The sequence below is a fragment of the Atractosteus spatula genome, chromosome 6, assembly GCF_055471065.1.
Source record: "Atractosteus spatula isolate fAtrSpa1 chromosome 6, fAtrSpa1.hap1, whole genome shotgun sequence".
NCBI classification, from domain to species: domain Eukaryota; kingdom Metazoa; phylum Chordata; class Actinopteri; order Semionotiformes; family Lepisosteidae; genus Atractosteus; species Atractosteus spatula.
The window spans coordinates 61,018,093-61,036,969 of record NC_142711.1 but is presented as its reverse complement, the minus strand read 5'-3'; the positions used below and the strand labels follow the sequence as shown (position 1 = coordinate 61,036,969).

Here is an 18,877-nt window from a genome sequence, read left to right as displayed (position 1 = left end):
TTTGAAGTGCTGATTTAAACACAACTACTCACTCATTTTTCAATGCTGCATATATTATGATGTATAGATTAATATACAGTATATAATAAGTTATATACTGTATATTATAACTACATAATTACATATAATTAATAATCATGTATGCTGTGTAGTGGTTTACATTGCTACCTTTGTGTGGAGTTTGCATGTTATCTCCATGTGGGTGTCCTCTGGGAGCCCTGTCTTCCTCCAAAGATATACTGGTCGGTTCATTGGCTTCTGGAGAATGTGGCCCTGGTGTGAGTGTGTGTGTTCTTGTGTCTGTGTGTCCCCTGTGATGGACTGGCGTCCCGTCCACGGCGTATCCTGCCCTGAGCCCATTGCTTGCTGGGGTAGGCTCCGGCTCCCCTGAGACCCTGTATTGGACAGAGCAGCTAGAAAACGGCTGGATGGACGGATTAATACAATGAATCATAATTACATATATGTTATATAATTAGAAATAATTATAGAAAAATGTAGTATAACTCTAGATAGCAGTACAGTTTTCTAAAACTATTACTGTATTTAAGCCAAATGTTAACAAGAGGTTTATGTAACCTGGATCAAAAAAGTTTGACCAAGTGAATAATGCTGGGAGTCTGAAAGGGGGAATTAGGTAGCTCTACTAAGCCAAAGCAATTGCCTGTTTATTTATAGTTACAATTGAGCCATATACTAAGTAGCATTAAGCAGACTTATGCAAATGCTTTGCAGGGATATTCCAGCCTGGGGTGTAAAACCAAAGGCTGGAAGCCTAGAATACACTACAGGTCCACCCACTACTGATTGTTTTTGCAGAAAACAAACACGTAACTCTTATCATTTCGGCCGAATGGAAGCTTAATTGGCTTCTGTCGCGTATTATAAGACGTAATATTTCTGTGGCAATCGTTTCTCTGAAAATAGTATTGTTACCCAACAAACTAATATTATAATTTCCGAATTATCCAGCGTTTGTCTGGTATACAGTATATAAGTCCGGTATTGTCAGTTAAATTACATCTATCCAGCATCACGTGATATTCAGACGGTTTTCCTAATCAGATGGAACGCTTCTGTAGGAGTTTACTTTTCCACGTTCTGTGATTGTTTGCAATAAACAAGTTCGGAGAAAGTTATTAATTACCGTCAGTCTTCATCTACAAGGAACAGCTGCTGTAGCAGTAGTTTCCGGCGCTAAGCAGGACTTTTACAGTCACTCTTGCGTGGTTAATACATACCCACGCAATACCTTGTTTCAACGCATGTATCTCACACTGATTGTAGGGCATAAAATGTTCTGAATATAATACTGCAAATCTACATAAAACCGAACCTGACACATCGTTCATACGAGAAAATATATCGAGTGCCATTCTGTCTCTATTGTAAAGGTCATAGAAATCTTTATGCTAATAGTTAATGTGCGAAGGAAATGTAAATTCAGAATTAATCCAGATGACTATTATTTTATTTTATTTTTAGGTTCTTGCAAGTGCTAATGGTTCTTGTAGTCCTCAGTTTAAACAAGAAAGCAAACGTTTCTTATTAATAACAACGTAAACCACCAGAAAATAAAATATGAAGAGGAATGTGATGGTGATGATGATAATTCCAGTTATTTTATTATTAGAAATAATAACCGCACTGTAAGATGTGTGCTACGCGTTATATATGGTTAATACTGTTGTCTGAGACGCTCATACGGATTTGCTTAAAAATAAACACTGGAACGAATGTAAATATACTGAATCCTTATGTGTGGCTCTTTGTCAAATCTTTGTGTTGTCTTGTCAATCTGCCACAGTTGCTGAGACGTGCCTTGTTTCTCAATCTTATATTGCGCAGGCGTGATCCAATCTGAGCCCAGTGAAATGCTCGTGGATACAGAACGGGATCACCCTCTGCTCTGCTATCTTTTAACCTATTTCTAGAGCTGAGTAAACCGAGGAACTGTATGCGCCTGACTTTTTGGAGCATTCTCTAAAGGGAACAGTAGCTTCCACATCTCGTGTGTTACTCTTTCCCTCCTTACCAGAACAGATATCAACCTGTGGATGTGGAGCGCATCAAGAGATTAGATTTGAGGGTCTGGAATAACGCTGTCATTGCTCCAGCCATTAATATCCAGGACGCTTTTGGTCTCGCCGGGTGCGCTTTCAGCGGTTTGCATGAAAGGGGTAAGACAGCGGGGGAGGTAGCGAATTGATTTCGGTTTATGAATGGCACTGACATGGAGGAAATTCCGTTTCAGAAAGTCAAGACCCGGAGGAAGAAAACCCACTGTCCCCCTGGATCCCCTCTGAACGCGATCGCCTGCGAGGACGAGTTCGACTGCAAGGAGCTGGAGTCTCTGTTCCAAAATTACAACCTGAAACTGGAGCAGACCTCTACCCTGAAAGCCCTTGCGATTTTGATCATTATGACTTCCACTTTGGCTCTGGTGGAACTGCTGTCTGGACCCAGTCTGACCATCTCCAAGGGATCCCATCCAGTGCACTGCATTATTTTCGTCTCCCTGTTCATTGTAACTAATGTCAAGTACCTGCAGGTGACTCAGCTCCAGCAGATCGTGAAGCTGACTTTGCTCTTCGGCTTTACTTTTTCTTTCCTCTGTTGTCCTTTTTCTCTGGGAGCTTACGGCGTGGAGCCACCGACATCTCCAGAGCAGGGAATGTGGCAGCTCATGCTGGTGACATTTGTCGCTTATTCCCTTCTACCCGTGCGGACGCTGCTAGCCATAGTATTTGGACTTATGGTGGCCGTATCGCATATCATCGTCTCGGCGACATCAGTGACAGCCAAAAGACAGCGGCTGTGGAAAACGGTAAGTTTCCGTCTCGACTTTTCAGTACTTCATGCCATTGCCTCCTTTAGATTAACCAGTCCTCCTAGTCAAAATCGGATATTATATAAAGAAAACACCGAGATTTCCTTCCTCGGGCGTCTGTAAATATAGCCCGCTTCTCAAAAGGATTTAAATAACCTGACTCAGGCACAGGTCACTTCAGCACCTAGGGGAGATGGACAGCTCAGCGCGCAAAGATTAGGTGACCCGGAGCGCGGTTTAGGGCTTGTGTTTGCGCAGAGGAAAATACACATCGGTCATGTGAAAGTTAACAACAACAACAACAACAACAACAACAACGCGGTCTTCTTTGCGTTGTTTTATGGTGTTAATGGCAAATTCCACGATGAACTCAGTGGTACTGACCATATGTGCTATATTTTTTTGTTTGTTGAAGACTATTAAAAATGGTCATCATTATGCGTTTTAACATACTACAGTATGTAAAATTCAAGAGAAGATTGACCAGTTGTCATTAAATAAGAGTTTTTTGCAGCCCGGGTTAATAAAATTCAAACAATGCAATTTTGGGGGTAACGGTTTTAATACGAATGCGGGTACTATTAATACTACAACATCATGTTTTACATACTGTAGCATTCTGTAAAGAAAACACGATTATCGAGAAAGGTTTCCCCAGACCCTTTATCACCATCCTGTCTTCATAAATTTACAGAGCCGGATCCTTTTCTAAGTGCCATATAATTAACGTTGATGTGCAAATTATCTTTTAAAGATTTAAGTGGACGTACTGTAAACGATTTTATTACGTTGAAGTGCAAGATTCTTTCTGCCGATATCACACTCAATAATCCGAAGTACATGGTTAATAATTAAAGATACATGCTGTTTCAAGACGGGGTTCGTGCACTGCACTGCTGTAAAGGTATTTTTCGATGTCCACTGCTAAAGTAACAACAACGCTTTTTAAGTTGAAGTGGTCGGTCATGGTGATTCGGCGCTCCTTCATGACCTTCACCTCAAGAGGTTTGGGTTTCAGACCAGTCTCACGTCAAAGCGGTCTCAGTTTAGCTGCTGTCGACGAAGGGTCCAGGATCAACGCGGTCTTGCCTGGCAGGCGTCCAGCGTGCATATGCAAGGGGTGTTAAGGTCGGGGCCGAGGTATCCTTGGACAGCTCCGAGGGGAACCCCTCGCCTTGCACACCGCCTTGCTCGGAGTGGTGTGCCCGATATACTCATTTTCTGCCGTAGACAAAAACCTACGTCTTTCTAAAGACACGACACCACATGGAATTGTACACGGCAAACCCAAAAGTGGAAAATGCACACTATTTTAATACCTACTGTATCTTCAAAAAAAACCCGTCAAAATGACGACATCAAGTATGAAGAGATTTCAAACATTGCTGGTTAAGCTTTACAACACGTACAGTACTGTATCTGCAATGTTAAAGTGAAATAATATAGCATTTCCAGTGGAGATAAGATAAAATGCATTTTGAGACACGATATATTGTATGCATGCACCTAATCATATTACTCTTCCTGTTGCTTGATAATTAGACATGAACAGCCACTTATTGTAAAGTGTTGACAAATTGCTTTCTTCTAGTTAATTAAAACCGAATTTAAAAGATTAAAGATGTTGATGTACTGTATATATTTAAAAAGTTGCTCTAAATATCACCTTACATTCTATTCTCCTGCACATAAAAGGGCAATAAAGAAAAAAATTGAATTTCATTAGAGACTTGTCTTATTCTTACCAGGCATATGGGTGCAGAAGAGAATTATGACAAAATAAAATTATGATTATACATTAATGATAGACTCATGATTTTATTTTTGGAGACAATGTAAAGGATTTACACCAACACACTATTTTATGTCTTTTAAAGGGAAAAATAATGATTGCATATCTTAAAATGAATTACAGACAGATAATGTAAGGAAGTCAAATCAAAACATATACTATACAGTATCATCTAGAGACTATTCATTATTGTGACTAATTATAAGATCTTTGTCTGTGACCTTGATTTGCTAGGAGTGTCATGACTAATGATACCACTACTGATCGAACTGTATTGCACGCATTGGAAACAGGTTATACATCTTCTTAGCATAATTTGTGTCTCTCAATTAAAAAAGGCATTTATTTATCGTTATGAAACAGTTTTAAGAAATCAACTCTGGTGCCAAACATTAAAGTGTCATGTCTACCTTACTGTGAAGGACAGGTACAGTATGTTTAAGTCAAGTTGTGCTGAACTACTATTTGTTTGGCACATAAGGAGTTACAGTATTTATCCCTTTTGAGTCAAAGCCAAACTTGTCTGGCACAGGGTGGCAGGCAGGACTACACCCTTGAAGAAGCACCTGTTCATCTCATTCACTCACACCTGTAGGAGGAGAGCAATTCAGGGACACTGGTTAAAACCTGGACAGCATGTCTTTGGAATGGGGGAGGAAGTCAGAGCACCAGAGAGAAAACCCACGCAGAGGAGGAGAGAACATGCAGACTCCTCACAGAGCCAGATGCAACCCCAGATCCCTGAAACTGAGATGTGGATCATTTCATTATAGGGTGAACTCGTGGAAAAAAAATGGTGTGAAAAAGAAACAGACACAGAATTAGAAAAATGCCTGTAAAAACATTAAATGATTGATGATAATCATCATTCTTGTAAAAAAAAACATTTTACCAGTTGCAACATGTACTTTAAATTTTCAAAACTGTTACAGATTTTCACAAATAAGTTTGGAATTTTGAATTTCAGAATTGATAATGATATTTTTTTCAATAATCATTGAAAAATATAATTTTTAAAGGAAATACCTTTTAAATACACCACTCAGAATGTCTCACTGAATAACCACATTCTAACACTGTAGCAGATATGTTTCAGAATGAAAGCAGTATACCAAACTGTGATCTTAAAAATCAGCTTCCCAATTTAAATTCCTACTTGAAAAAATTAATTGTCATGACCATTCTTTTTACTCTCCCTGTGACTATTTGACGTCGTAGAAGAGATCATTGCTTTTATCAATTTAAGAACAGACAGTGCTCTACAGGAATTATAATCCAGAGGTTTTATGGGAGTCATAATCCAGCAGTTCTACAGGAATTATAAAACAGCACTTTTGCGTAAGCAATATTCCAAACCATGGGCATCATTCTTTCTGAGCCAGTCATACTGTAAATGCAAGACTTTAGTGGATTGCAATGCCTGCTAGCTGCAGCCTTTGCAATCTGTAAATCTGAAGGTTGCACAAACAACCAGTGTTTGCTGTATTGTGCACCAATGTATTTTGTCCTAACATGATACTACAAGTACAATATGTGAAATACGTTTTGGTGGCATTTTATAGTGTTTGTAATGGACAAAGTGTCATGTGGTTGAGAAGAAAGCAAGTGATGCATGTAATTTATGTTTCTGGCAAACTCACATGAAAATTGATCTTTGAGCTTTCAATTTTCTCAGATCAGCAAGTTTTCTGAAAAACAAAAAACAAAAACAATTTGAGAAAGGTACAATCAGGATCAGAAGTAGCTCAACTAGTCAAGACACTCACTCAGAGCACAGAATGAGTCCCACATCCCATATGTTGCTTAAAACTGTGACTGGGACTCCTCAGTTGACCCAGGTTGTGAGCTACAGATCTAATGCCTCATGTGGCATTGTGAGTTCTATTGTACTATCTGTTCTCTAGGGAAAGTGTAAATGTATTTACAGTACATGTAAATGTATTAACTTTCTCAAAGAGACCAGAAAGTGGATAATGTTCTGCTGACTTTTTAATTCCAATACTGTATGTGCCATCCTGTATACTGTGTCGACAGCACCAGCAGCTGAATATACTGTACCATAGACATACAGTAGTATCAACCAGATTTCAATTGACTTTTGTCCTTTCTGTCCTAATTATCAAAAAGATTATCGAAGAGTCAGCACAGGTTTGCGGACTTGACTTCCCCTCATCTTATGCCTTTTTCCATGGATAGTTCTTGTATGTGGTGAAATTTGATTTGACACTGAAATTAACAGTACCTAAAGTACGGTCTAAAATGTTAGCCCTAAATTTACAGTTTGAATAAGAATAAGATTTTTTTCATCTTTCTGCAGATCCACCCTGCAGAAATAGCCCTACTTAAAGCTGCAACACAGGCCTTTAGGTACAGTATACTGATAACAATCATAATAAAAGATTTTGATTTAACACATTTAATAAAAAAAAAGCCTACCAACATAAAATGGCATTTTGAAAGGAAAATCTCGGGAGGAAGATCTCAGCCACAGCCTCTTCCTTCTGTGCTTAGCAGCAGCGCTTTCCCAGATCCCCTTGGTTATCATCCACTCCCAAGTATTTTGCATGGCTGTATATACTCACTCTTCTTCCATAGTGATTTTCAATACTACACTATACATCGTTTTTCTAAATATATAACAAATTAAGAATCTGAGAAAATTCTAGCCCCTCAGTAAGCATGTAATTGATCCATGGATCTCATCAATGTCATTTTTTTAATGAAGATGGCGTATCCGTTCCAACCATGTTCCCAACTTATCTCCCAAAACCCGTCACTGGTTTTAAACACAGTTTCATGCGCGGTTTGTTTCACGAACCCACACCTAAACGCTCACACAATACGGGAGCTTTAAGGGAAACATTTCCTCATTTCTGCTGGTAAAGAAATAAGAAACTTTTCTATGGTTTAGGTTCCCATGAATTACTGCACTGTGAATTCGCTGCTGATTCAATGGAACTCATGGAAACGTATTCCTGTTGCAGAACACATACAACTGTTCTGCAAAATACAATATGTAGACCCATTCCAGTTGCAATTGCCTGGTTTCTTATTTTCCTCTGGCTGCTTTTACTGGGATAAATTCCTTTTTTTCCTGCATCTGCCAGCTGCTTACCAATATTGAACTACAAACTGAAGCAGTGGGAAAGTGTTCACACTTAAATGGTTAAGTTCCTGGGTTAGAATTACAAAAGACAAAATATGTGAGCTACAGTAGATTTTCAACTAAGCGAACCTCACCTGTGTGGAAAAGCTGCTCAGGAGAATCTGCAAGGTTGGATATTTAAAATGTTTTTCGATACAAAAATGCCTGAGAGTATCTTCAGAGCACTGAGGGGAATAGAAAAAAATGGAAACACCCTGTCAGATCACACTGTCTAAAGACATATTTGAAGCTTTGAAAAAAAGCTTTGGTAGTGTGGACATAAGAACACAGGGCTGCAAAAAGAGAGGAGGCCATGTGGTACTTCCCTGTATGGTACAGTAGTTCATTAGCTAAGTCACCATAGTGCCACTTCATTTAGCTGTTTCTTAAAAGACAGTTTTTCCATTGGGCTGGGAAGCCCCTTCCATACTTTTTTTGTGTAAAGAATTGTTTTCTGTTCTCTGTCCTAAATTAATTTTCTTGTAGTTTCCAATTGTAATCCTGTGTCTTTGTTTCAATATTGGGTGTGAAATAACCAGAAATCATCCTTATCTTCTTTCTTTTGACATTTGTTAACATTATAATAGCCTATTTGACAATAGCAATCAACAATGAACACAATATTCTGAATGGAGTTTTAGTAGTATGTTGTATGTTGGAAAGTTTAAGTATACAGTAACTTCCCTGGATTCAAATTCTATACTCTTTGCCACTGTTTCTGCTCGTCTCTCTCCTTCTTTTATCTCTTCTGCACGTTTCACTAGTTTACTAATTGTATAAGACTCTAAATGATTGATTTATATCAGGAAGGGCATCAGGCCAAAAGTATATCCCTGCATTATACAATCACATGCATCTGTTCAATTTGAGATTATGCCCCTTTAGATAAGACATTGTTTTCTGCTTGTTAACCAGTTCATGATCAATTTGTATTGCCTTTGATTCATTTTATTTTTTTTTTAAATGGAGAACCACTATGTACACTATGAGGGATCTTATTAGAAGCTTTTTGAAAATGTAAATGTGTCATATCATAGGTTATCATCTTGTCTACTGTCCATTTTGCTTGTTTAAAGAATCATAGGACGTTAAACAACCTTTCATTTCTGAATTCATGTTTATAATCTCTTAAAATGCCACTGTTGTGTTGATATTTAGTCCATATTTCCATACCTTTACCAGTTATAGAAGAAAGATCAGTTGGTCTGTAGTTTCCTGGTTCTGTTCTGCCTCCATTTTTATGAATTTTGGTACATTTGCATCACTCTAATATGTGGGTACCGCTCTGATTTTAAATGAGAATTAAAATTCTACAGTTAGGAGTTTATGAATAAAGATCTTTCATTCCCTTACGCAGAGGTTGGAAAATATCCCATAGACCCAATAGGCCCCAGCTATACCAGTAACAAAAGTACTGTACCAGTACCATCCTGTACCATGGGTAAAAAAGAGTAAATGCAAGCTACTTTTTGCTACAGAATTTAAGAACTCTTGAGCCTTTGTTCATGAACAACTGAGCTGCTGAGACATTTCACCTAAATGTCAGATTTGGTAGGGGGAAAGCTTAATGATCAGGGGTCTGTGTCATGCGTCATGAGAGGTCCAAATGAGTTGTAAAGCCTATATAATATGTTGGGAAATGCTTTAAAGCCTACCATTTAATTTTTCATAATTTCACACCTTCTGACTTCCTGTCCTATGAAGGAATTATTCTGTGCCTTCCATTGTGTGATAGCAATAGAGGGTTTTTAGGGTAACCAAGCTGCCACTCTTAATTGGCCTGTAGTAAAATTCAGATGAATACTTCTTCATTATCTGGAGTAAAGGTGTTAGGAAATCTTCTTCAAAGGTTTGACTTTTTTATGTGGCGTTTCCAACGTCAGTGTTAGAAAGTTGCTTAGTCCCTGTTGGGGTCATGGATCCTGGAGTCATGAGGCACAAGGCAGGGCACGCAACACAGACAAGTGCAAATTTTGAGGCGCATGAAAACCAAAATACATAAAAAGGTGGCCAACCAAAGGATGCAATTTGGTCCATTTAGCTTAGTAAGGCTGTAGTTAAGTATACCGAAGGGTAAAAATGCTGGTGCACAACCTGTTTTGTACATCTCCGAGCCCCCTTGCTTGAGGGAAAGAATTCCATTCCTGGTCAAATGCCACATGGTAGATGCTGCTGTTTAAATTATTAAAAAAAACTTAATAACAACATAAATTAGTCCAACTGTGGATAAATGTTGCACATAAAACAATTCTACCTACTGACAGTCATATTGATGATTCCAGCATGGGGTGCATTGTCTTTTGCTCTTCAGGGACTGACAAACTTGGATCCTTGCAGGGAACATGAAAGGAGCAACTTGCATAACCACCAGCACCCAGCAAGCAGATGAAAGCCCAGAATATACCATGAGATTCTGAAAACTTGAGTACCTTCGCAACCAATCAGCTTGGTTGGGTGAAGTCAACTCTTAAGTACAAAGTGCTGGAACTAATTGCTTCTGCCTTTTGTGGATCACCTACAGTGTTGTTAGGTCTCTTAATTAGGTAGTATACTTTTGAAAAGTTGCAGACTGCTTCTGTTAAAGTGGACGTCTACCGGTTTCCCAGGAGCAGTGAAGCACGCATGCTCCCTCTATTCTAAATCACAGTCTGATGGTTGTTGTTTCTGGGAGGGCAGAGAAGGATTTAGTGCATGACTCTAAAAACCTAAAGCCCTTTTTACCAAAGAGTATATGTTGTATATTTAAGTCCATGTCCTTTTATGTATTTAAGAAAAATGAGGTCATCTTTGTTTTATGGCTGATGACTTTTTATGTCTTATTTTCCAATTATTTTCTTGGAGCTGCTGTAGTATCATTTTCCAACCTCCGATGAAGGAGTTAAAACAGCTGCCTCAAAGAACTAATCCTCTAATCCCTTCAGCATGCTTGCACTCCGACTTGGCTTCTGTAGGCTCTGGAGTGGAACCAGCAGAATTGTTTTTTTACTTTTACAGTAAAAAGCATATTTTTACTGCTTTGTGAACAGCTGATCACAGTCATCTTACATATTTCAGTAGTTTTTGTTCCTTTCCATTTAAGAAGTGAGTGATAGTGTTGTGGAAATGAATCAGGCAAAACAACTCTCTGTAGCTGACCTGTTCTTAGATTTTGTGTCCATTGACGTAGATGTGAAGAAGGGAAATCATATAATGTGTGCTGATTCACGATTCACGTATTTTAATACTTCCCAGTTGTAACGTACTAAGTGGTGAAATACAATAGCTCCTTTATTTATTGTTCGGGTTCTGTTCTTTACTGTTGAATACATGTCATTCAAATGCTAAGAGCCTGTCAAAGATACGAGATGAAGGGAAAGAAATTTAAAGATACAGTACATTCACATCCTCACCCTTGTTGATACTGTAATTTTGTGGTTTTGTTGCTTAATATCATGTCGGCATTACGGTCAATTGAACAGAACAAGCACAGCTCAGCACCTTGTAGAGCAATAATTATCCTAAAGTTGGAAACATGGGTGACTGTGTTAAAGTGGGTAAACACAAAAAAGTCATTTGCAGAATTTTATTAAATCAGCAGTTAGCCTGTGCAACTTTCATAGTTTTGACTCATTTTTGTTCCTTATAGATATCTACCCCAGGCAATGAACATTTTCCTTCTTCCTTTTTTCTTTCACAGCTGGTGGCCAATGCAATCCTATTCACAAGCGTGAACCTGTCTGGAGTATTTGTGAGGATCCTCACGGAAAGAGCCCAGAGAAAGGCCTTTCTTCAGGCAAGGAACTGCATAGAGGAAAGACTCAGGCTGGAGGATGAGAATGAGAAACAGGTGAGTCCAATAAACAAATTACACTGACTGCCTACTGTACTGCTGTTGTAGTTGACTGTTTAGAACTGAGGCACAACACACGTCTGACATTTTACAAGAGAGCTGTATCGTTTCACTCCTACAAAAGATCCGAATGGCGGCACTGCGGTGTCATAGCGGATGTGAAAATAAAGAGAGAACGACTAGGGAAAAGACCAGAAGAATCAGAAGAGAAAACTGCGGCACCTCAACCTTAGTGTGAGCCCACCGCAAGGTGTGATGTCCTGCAAATCGTTTTGTGAAGGGAGACTACCTCTGTCATAAAGAGATTTCCACAAGTGCCTCCTTTCAAACAGATTTCAGGCTATTTACTGTTGGTAACTTAACAGGAGAAATGCCTGTCAACAGATTTAAGTGCCAATTGAGAATTAGTGCATTAAATACCTTAATTTTCATGGTCCTAACTAACACCGTTTTGTGTATTAAAATCACACTATTCCATCCTTACACAGTTTCTAGTGTTCTTTCTTGCTCTAATTTCTTTCTATCCTATCATATGCACTGTATATTAAACATAGACACTGATATTTTATTAGTATAATATATTATAATGTATGTTATATGGGTTTCATAATTGCCTCACGCTCTGCATATGTTTTACAGTATATACAAAAAAATGTAAAAGTGAAGGATTTTAGGACGTTAAAGTCGTTCAAAGCTCCTCTTATATTATATTTTTTACAGCCATAGTGATAAAAAGAGTTCATACCAAAAGACAAACACCTGAGACAAGTGACTGTTTTGCCATTCGGGTATGAAAGTCAGTGACTCACTTGGTAAAAACATCTGTATGCAGCGTGAGATGAAGCCTTCATTTGGAGGCGCAGTCTCAAATACAGGCTTGGCAACTACCCACTTGACATGGCTGGAAGCCAAAGATGGTTGCTGTGTATGACTCTGGACAGCTGTTGCTGGGGTTCGATGGGCTGAAGTCAACTGGACTCCCACTGTATCTGGACACAAACCATGACTGGCCGTGTCTACAAGTCAGGAAGGGTAGCTGCAAGACCCGAGTCCACAGGCACCTTAACACCACAGTCCATGCTTTATGAGTAAAAAGAAACACATAACTAGACAATGCACATTTCAGAGGGAGTTTTGTAGGTGTTCTTTGTCTCACCCTCTCCTGTCATTACGGTTGTGGGGGTTGTTTCATATTTTAAGTCTAAAAGAAAAAAGTCACAGTTTTTTAAAGACCCAAACATTTCTCACAGTAGTTAATATGACACATCTTTTGGCTGTCGCTCAGTTAAGATTTTGATAGCTGTTAGTTGAGTTTATGATTTCAATACGAATACAGTAAATAGAAACAAACTTTGTTTTAAAATGACCATTAACTGTTGATGTTAGGAGAACCTTTATCACAAATGGCATTTGACAACATTCTTTCTGTTTTGCTTTCACAGCCACAAAAAAGCCATTTTAAATGTCATTATTATAGCTAGTGGCCCAAATCCCACTATGGCACAGAGCCTTAAAATGAAATCATATACATCATCACACTTAATCATATGCTACCGTATATACAGTATACTATATATGTCAGTAGAAATTTAACTTCAGTGCACAAATCAACCACTTAATGTTGTACACAATATTCTAAATTTATTGAGGAACGTGTGATTTTAATTTAAAATCCATACTGTATTATTTCTGGGAAAGATTCATCATAATTGTGTGCATTTGAGAAATTAAAGTGCATGTGCACTGGAAAATGGAAACCGATATCGATGAAAAAGCATTTACTTGTGTTCCTTAAATATAAATACAGTATACTTGCACATTTTAAATCTATCTTTTGATTTAATATTTAATACTGCTATTAGATGTGTTTAGCACAGTTCATCTTATATGAATTAATTCAGTTGTGCTGTAAGTGGTTTTATTTAATTATTAACAAATGAAGAGTCACCTATTTGACCAAAGTTAATATTTTGATCAAATAGTCCATTTAGAATTAACATATACTGTAATATAAATTATGTGTGATACATACTTTTAGAATAACACAAAATATTAAATACCTGTAGAAAGAAGTTTAATTCAATCCGTATATGCTAAGGGGATTGTAGTAACCTTAATGTTAGCTCGTTAACTCCTTTGATGAGGAAAGCATTGCACTTTGGTTTAAATGAGTTCTGTATATTCAGATTTTAGCTCAATTAGGCAACATCATTCACAGCTATTGTTGAAAATTGCCTAATGTATTCTAAAAAATTGTTCTTCTTCTTAACCTAATTCAAGTTTGGCATTATTGTGGATTGGCAATATGATGAGAAAGGCCTGATAAACATCATTTAGGAATACAAATACATTTTCTGTATTTCATTTTAGTTTTGAATCTTTTCAGAATTATTTTAGAATTACAGAGTATTTAATGTATTAGAATAATCACTATCCAATAGGCAACTTCTCTTTGAATATATGATTGCTTTTGAATAAATGTTACATTCCGACTTCTTCTGACTGCTAAGATAAATCATTATTTTGTATCCCACGTGGATAATGGATTTTCTCGCAAAAATGTGATTTGGTGAATCACAGCTGTATTTGACAATATTGGCATGAGATATGAAAACAAATCAATTGACAGATGGTTAATGGCACATGAAGAATCTCAGTATCACAAGTGTAGTGTATCAATCTGTATTTATGGGTGTCATTAATATCAATATGAATTTCAAAATATGCCTACAACGTTCAATTTTGCTTCTTCAGCCAAATCTGACCCCACATCAATTTAAATTGATGATACAAAGATACCTTTCCTAAAAAAAACTTTACATTTATTATTTATAAAATTTAACTGGAAAAATATATAAAAACAGCAGGTATCTTAGCATGCAATGAAAAAAACTCTGCAGGCTGTTTTTCTTACATAAGATCTACAGTAAGTGCGGCTGCTACTGATATCCTTGGAAAACCATACAACTGCGAAAGCTGTGCTCACAGGAACACAGGAGGTCTGAGTAGAAAAAAAGTTGTTAGAATTGCAAATGATTTTGTGATGTTGTTCTCTAGGAGCGCCTTTTAATGAGCCTTCTGCCCAGAAATGTGGCAATGGAGATGAAGGAAGACTTTTTAAAACCCCCTGAAAGGATCTTTCACAAGATCTACATTCAGAGACATGACAATGTGAGGTAAGACTGTTTAATGCATTCAGATCACTCTGCTGTTGTGGTCCTATATTTATTGGACTATAGTTTATTACTGGGAACAGTCAAGTCAGTGCTCTCTAGTTTGATATTTTCAACATGAAGTGCTACAGAACTTTCTCTGAGACACCCTGACACGTCTTCCTGTTTTTCTGTGTGTGTTTTCGACATACGGTATTGGAGCACATGCACAAAAGTACAAGCTAAATCTGCAACCTGAAACAAGGTTTTTATTAAAGGCAAAAACAACCGAAAGAATAATAAAAGGAACATGGGATGGCACACATTCCACACTTACTGTAGACCAGGCCAAAAAGCAGGATAACAAAAGAGTATTTGTAGAATTACTGAGTGGCAACTGCCTGGCCTGATGTAGAAGGAAGATAAAGCAACACTCTGATACAGTACATCTAAAGGATACTGTAGCTGCTTTGGCAGCAGTACAGGAGATAGTGTTGGAATGGATGCTGGGAAATAATGGTCTCGAGGTCAGTATTTACAGTATAACCTAGAGAGCTCGTGTTTGGTTGGAATCCAGGGATGTGTTTCTCCCAAGCTTGTTTTACGAACTCTAACCTGCATTAGAGGTGTGAAGTACTTGCGTTTTCATTATGAGCTGAACTCCCCCGGCTTCCCTCAAGAAACAGTGCGGATGAGATCTTGGAGATTAAGTGGTTAAGTGGGATAAGTGGGACGAATGGTCTTCTCTCCTTTGAAACCCTTCTTGGGGTCTGTGTCACCTGTAGAGTCAGTACACTATATCACTTTGGTATCTGAACCAGATAGCCACTCACAGAAAAACACATCCGACAATGCAACCGACAACCATGAAAAAGAAAGCACAATGCTGTACTCCCAAGAAAGCAATGATAGTACAGTAACAGCTATATAAATGGTAAGAGAGAATCAAGTCTGTTTGCTCAAAGTCAACAAGCCTTAATTTATAAATTGTGGAAGTCCTAATCACTGATAATTCAACAGCTGTTAGCTAGAATGCATTGCTATTCGTATCTGTTCAACAGCGTCTTTCGTGTTCTCATTGCCTTTATCCACGTAGAGTAAAGAAGGTTTGGAATGAAAGACAGATGATCAGCTCCAGTCAATGGGGTTCACATCTGGAAACCATTGAGACAATGTCAGGGCTTTGATGCCCAGACTCTTTTGTTACACTGGAGCGGTGAGCTTTTGTACATTACACAGATCTTCTGTAGAAATGCTATCTCCTTTGAACAAACGGGCAGAGGCATAAACAGGCAAACGCAGGAGTATAAATACTGTATGGTCAAATTAATAATCATGATGTGGTTTTAAAGGAAGAACTGAGACTGTTCTATGATATTCAAATGTGTATTTTCCATATTTTGAATTTCATATCTTGAATATTGATTTTAACCTGTGTACATACAACAGACAGCAATGGGCTGTAATGAGGTGAAACAATATGTTAACTTTGAGAATGACACAAGAACTGTTTGTTTAAATATAACAAAGGAAACATTACCACAGCCCTATTGAAGGTAATTTAAAAGTATAAAGTAAAATAAAAAGACATCATTCAGAGATTCAGAAATATCCTGTATATTATAAAGATATGTTTGAATTTTGTAAATTAATTAGTAAACCATTTGTGTATTGACCAAGCTGTTTGAAAATTAATTTTAAGATGGCAAATTTTCAGTTATATTTATCTTCATAATACTTTACTGTATTAGAAATATGTTTTTTGTTTGAAATAAGTTTTAATTTATTTTGGCCTCAAAATAAATATCTTCTTCAAACCTTTTACAACAGTTTCCTATTTATTGATTATATCAGAGTTTAAGCAATTGCAGAAAAATGGTGATTATATACAGTATCTTATCTTTTAATACTTTCTGAAGACAACTTGAAAGCACAATCCCAAAATACTTGTTGTTCTAATTGTTATTATCCAATTATAAATGACAAATAATAAATACATATAAATATAATTAAAAATAAAAACAATTTAAAATACTTTGCCTTACTTTCTATTATTCTTTTTCAAAATGTATTAACAAAACTCTTGGCCAAAAATGCATTTACAGTGTATTGGGACTTGTACCAATATAAAGATAACCAAAGATAATAAAAGATCATACAGTTACCCATTTTTACATAAACTGTTGCTCAAACAGAAGAGTTGTGCCGGCTCATGAAATTGTACTGACTTGAGAATTATAATTAAAGCCTTAGAGATCAAGCTGAAAAGATAAAAAGGCACACCAAACTTTTAGCTCTTAAAAGGCTGGAATGTGCTGTGACAACAATTTAACCTGAGGTCACTCAGTCACTCTAAAAAGCAATTAATATATTAATGCAATTCTGTGCAACCAAAAAAGAAATCACACTCCAAAATTAAGCAAGTATTGAAGCTGACTTCATAACATACAGTATAAGGTGTGAAGTACAAGTATGATTTTTTCTTGTCGTTAAGTTTTTATTTCTATTTGGAGATCTATAACAACAGTACTGCACAGTACTTCAGATTTATTAAGTTCTTTTAAAAAAGTCACCCTTTGACAAAGTGAATAGATTAACTACTTTTAAAGTACAATATTTTTCTTTTATTTTTTAGACATCATCCATTCTCTTCCTGAGAATAAAGCCTGCTAGGATTTTAATTCCTGTGTAGCTTTCAATCAAGCAATTGCAACTATCCCAATGTAGTGTATATACAGTACTGGTCTTCATATCAGCTCTAGACAAGAGGCTAATAATGAAAGTAAATCTATAACATTTATTCTTTCATAGTAACCCAGCACCAGTGTTACCACCTTGTAGCCTGATGTCGTTGGATCTCAGAAGCTAAGCAGAGCTATATTTGTCCTATAATGGGATGCAAGACTGATTTTTTGTTTTTTGAAAGAGACCATAGTTATCACAATGTAATTTCACAGCTATTCATGTAATTTTTGTATTCTGAAGTGCCTTCTAAATTACGGCCCACAATTTTGTATGGGTTCTGTTATTTGAGCATGTTTACTTTATTGGCCCGATGTTTATCTTTTTTTTACAAATGACCTGCATTACAGCAATCAATCTGGTGTCATTGTCGCTGTAAATGATCCACAATTTGTGGCTAAATTCGTTTTTTAAAGCATTGTTTCAATTTAGCCATTTAGCATGTTTATTTAAAGGTTTTGCACATGATGGATTTTTGACTGCTTCAAGCAGTGTTCGTGGACCAGTAAGTGGTGCTCATCCCACTACAACAATCTCTATGCCGATGCCCCACTGTGGTAACTGGGGACTGCATGTTGTGTAGGAGGCGCTGTCATTCTGATCAGATGTTAAAGTATGGTGTGGTTACTAGGCCATAAAGATCCTACAACACTTTTCAAAAGAGTCGGGGTGTGAACACCAGTGCCCTAACCAAATCGCACTCTGAGCTTGTACAGTCAGGCCTCCCAAAGGTTCCCTCTTAATTCAACTGATGAAGCAATTTCTGACTTCATCACACGGCTAGCGTGTGTCACAGCTGCCATGTGTTACCCTGTTTTGGGCAGCAGTTACTGATGTAGGTCCCATCATATACTGCATGTAAAGCACTTTGGTATCCTTTAGGATCAAAGGCTCTACACAAACACACAAAGTGATTATTAAAGTGGTTTCCACCCACTGTTGTGCAGTGTGAAGAATAATTCAATTTTAAGTAATGAGGGTATTCCTGCATTGGAAAAGGGAGAAAGCAAAGCTGTCAGTTACACTGGAAGTGCATTAGGAACTCATAATCCCAAACATGCATGAACTAATCTTTTCAAAAAAACATGTGGGTATTATCCACGCATGTTATGATTGCTCCAAGATGTCCAATTGGTAAAGGGATTGGGGTTGTTTTATCTCTATTTCCTTTCCTTGGAGATGGAGTATTTCCAGCACAATCATATTCATGGACTAATAGCTCTCAGTTCAAGTGCCCATCCTCAGAGCCCACAGCTCTGGAGACTACCATGTAACACCATCAGAGCTGCATAAATTCGCGTTAAACCTTTGATCAGGCCTCTTGAGATAAACTCCTTAATATTGCTGAAAAAAGAGCACTTCCAACATACTTAAAAGTACTTCCTAA

General features: G+C 37.4%; 1 protein-coding gene across 1 annotated transcript in view; it reads left to right on the top strand.

Annotated features, from left to right (window-relative positions):
• The first annotated feature begins 1,864 nt into the window (after positions 1-1,864).
• Positions 1,865-18,877, top strand: part of LOC148833139 (adenylate cyclase type 1-like) — a 78,241-nt gene continuing 61,228 nt past the window's right edge. Inside the window, exons 1-3 of the mRNA XM_088918832.1 lie at positions 1,865-2,827; positions 11,444-11,593; positions 14,654-14,772. Of these exons, the coding sequence (XP_088774958.1) occupies positions 2,219-2,827; positions 11,444-11,593; positions 14,654-14,772 (878 nt within the window). The 5' untranslated portion in view covers positions 1,865-2,218. The remainder of the gene's footprint in view (positions 2,828-11,443; positions 11,594-14,653; positions 14,773-18,877) is intronic.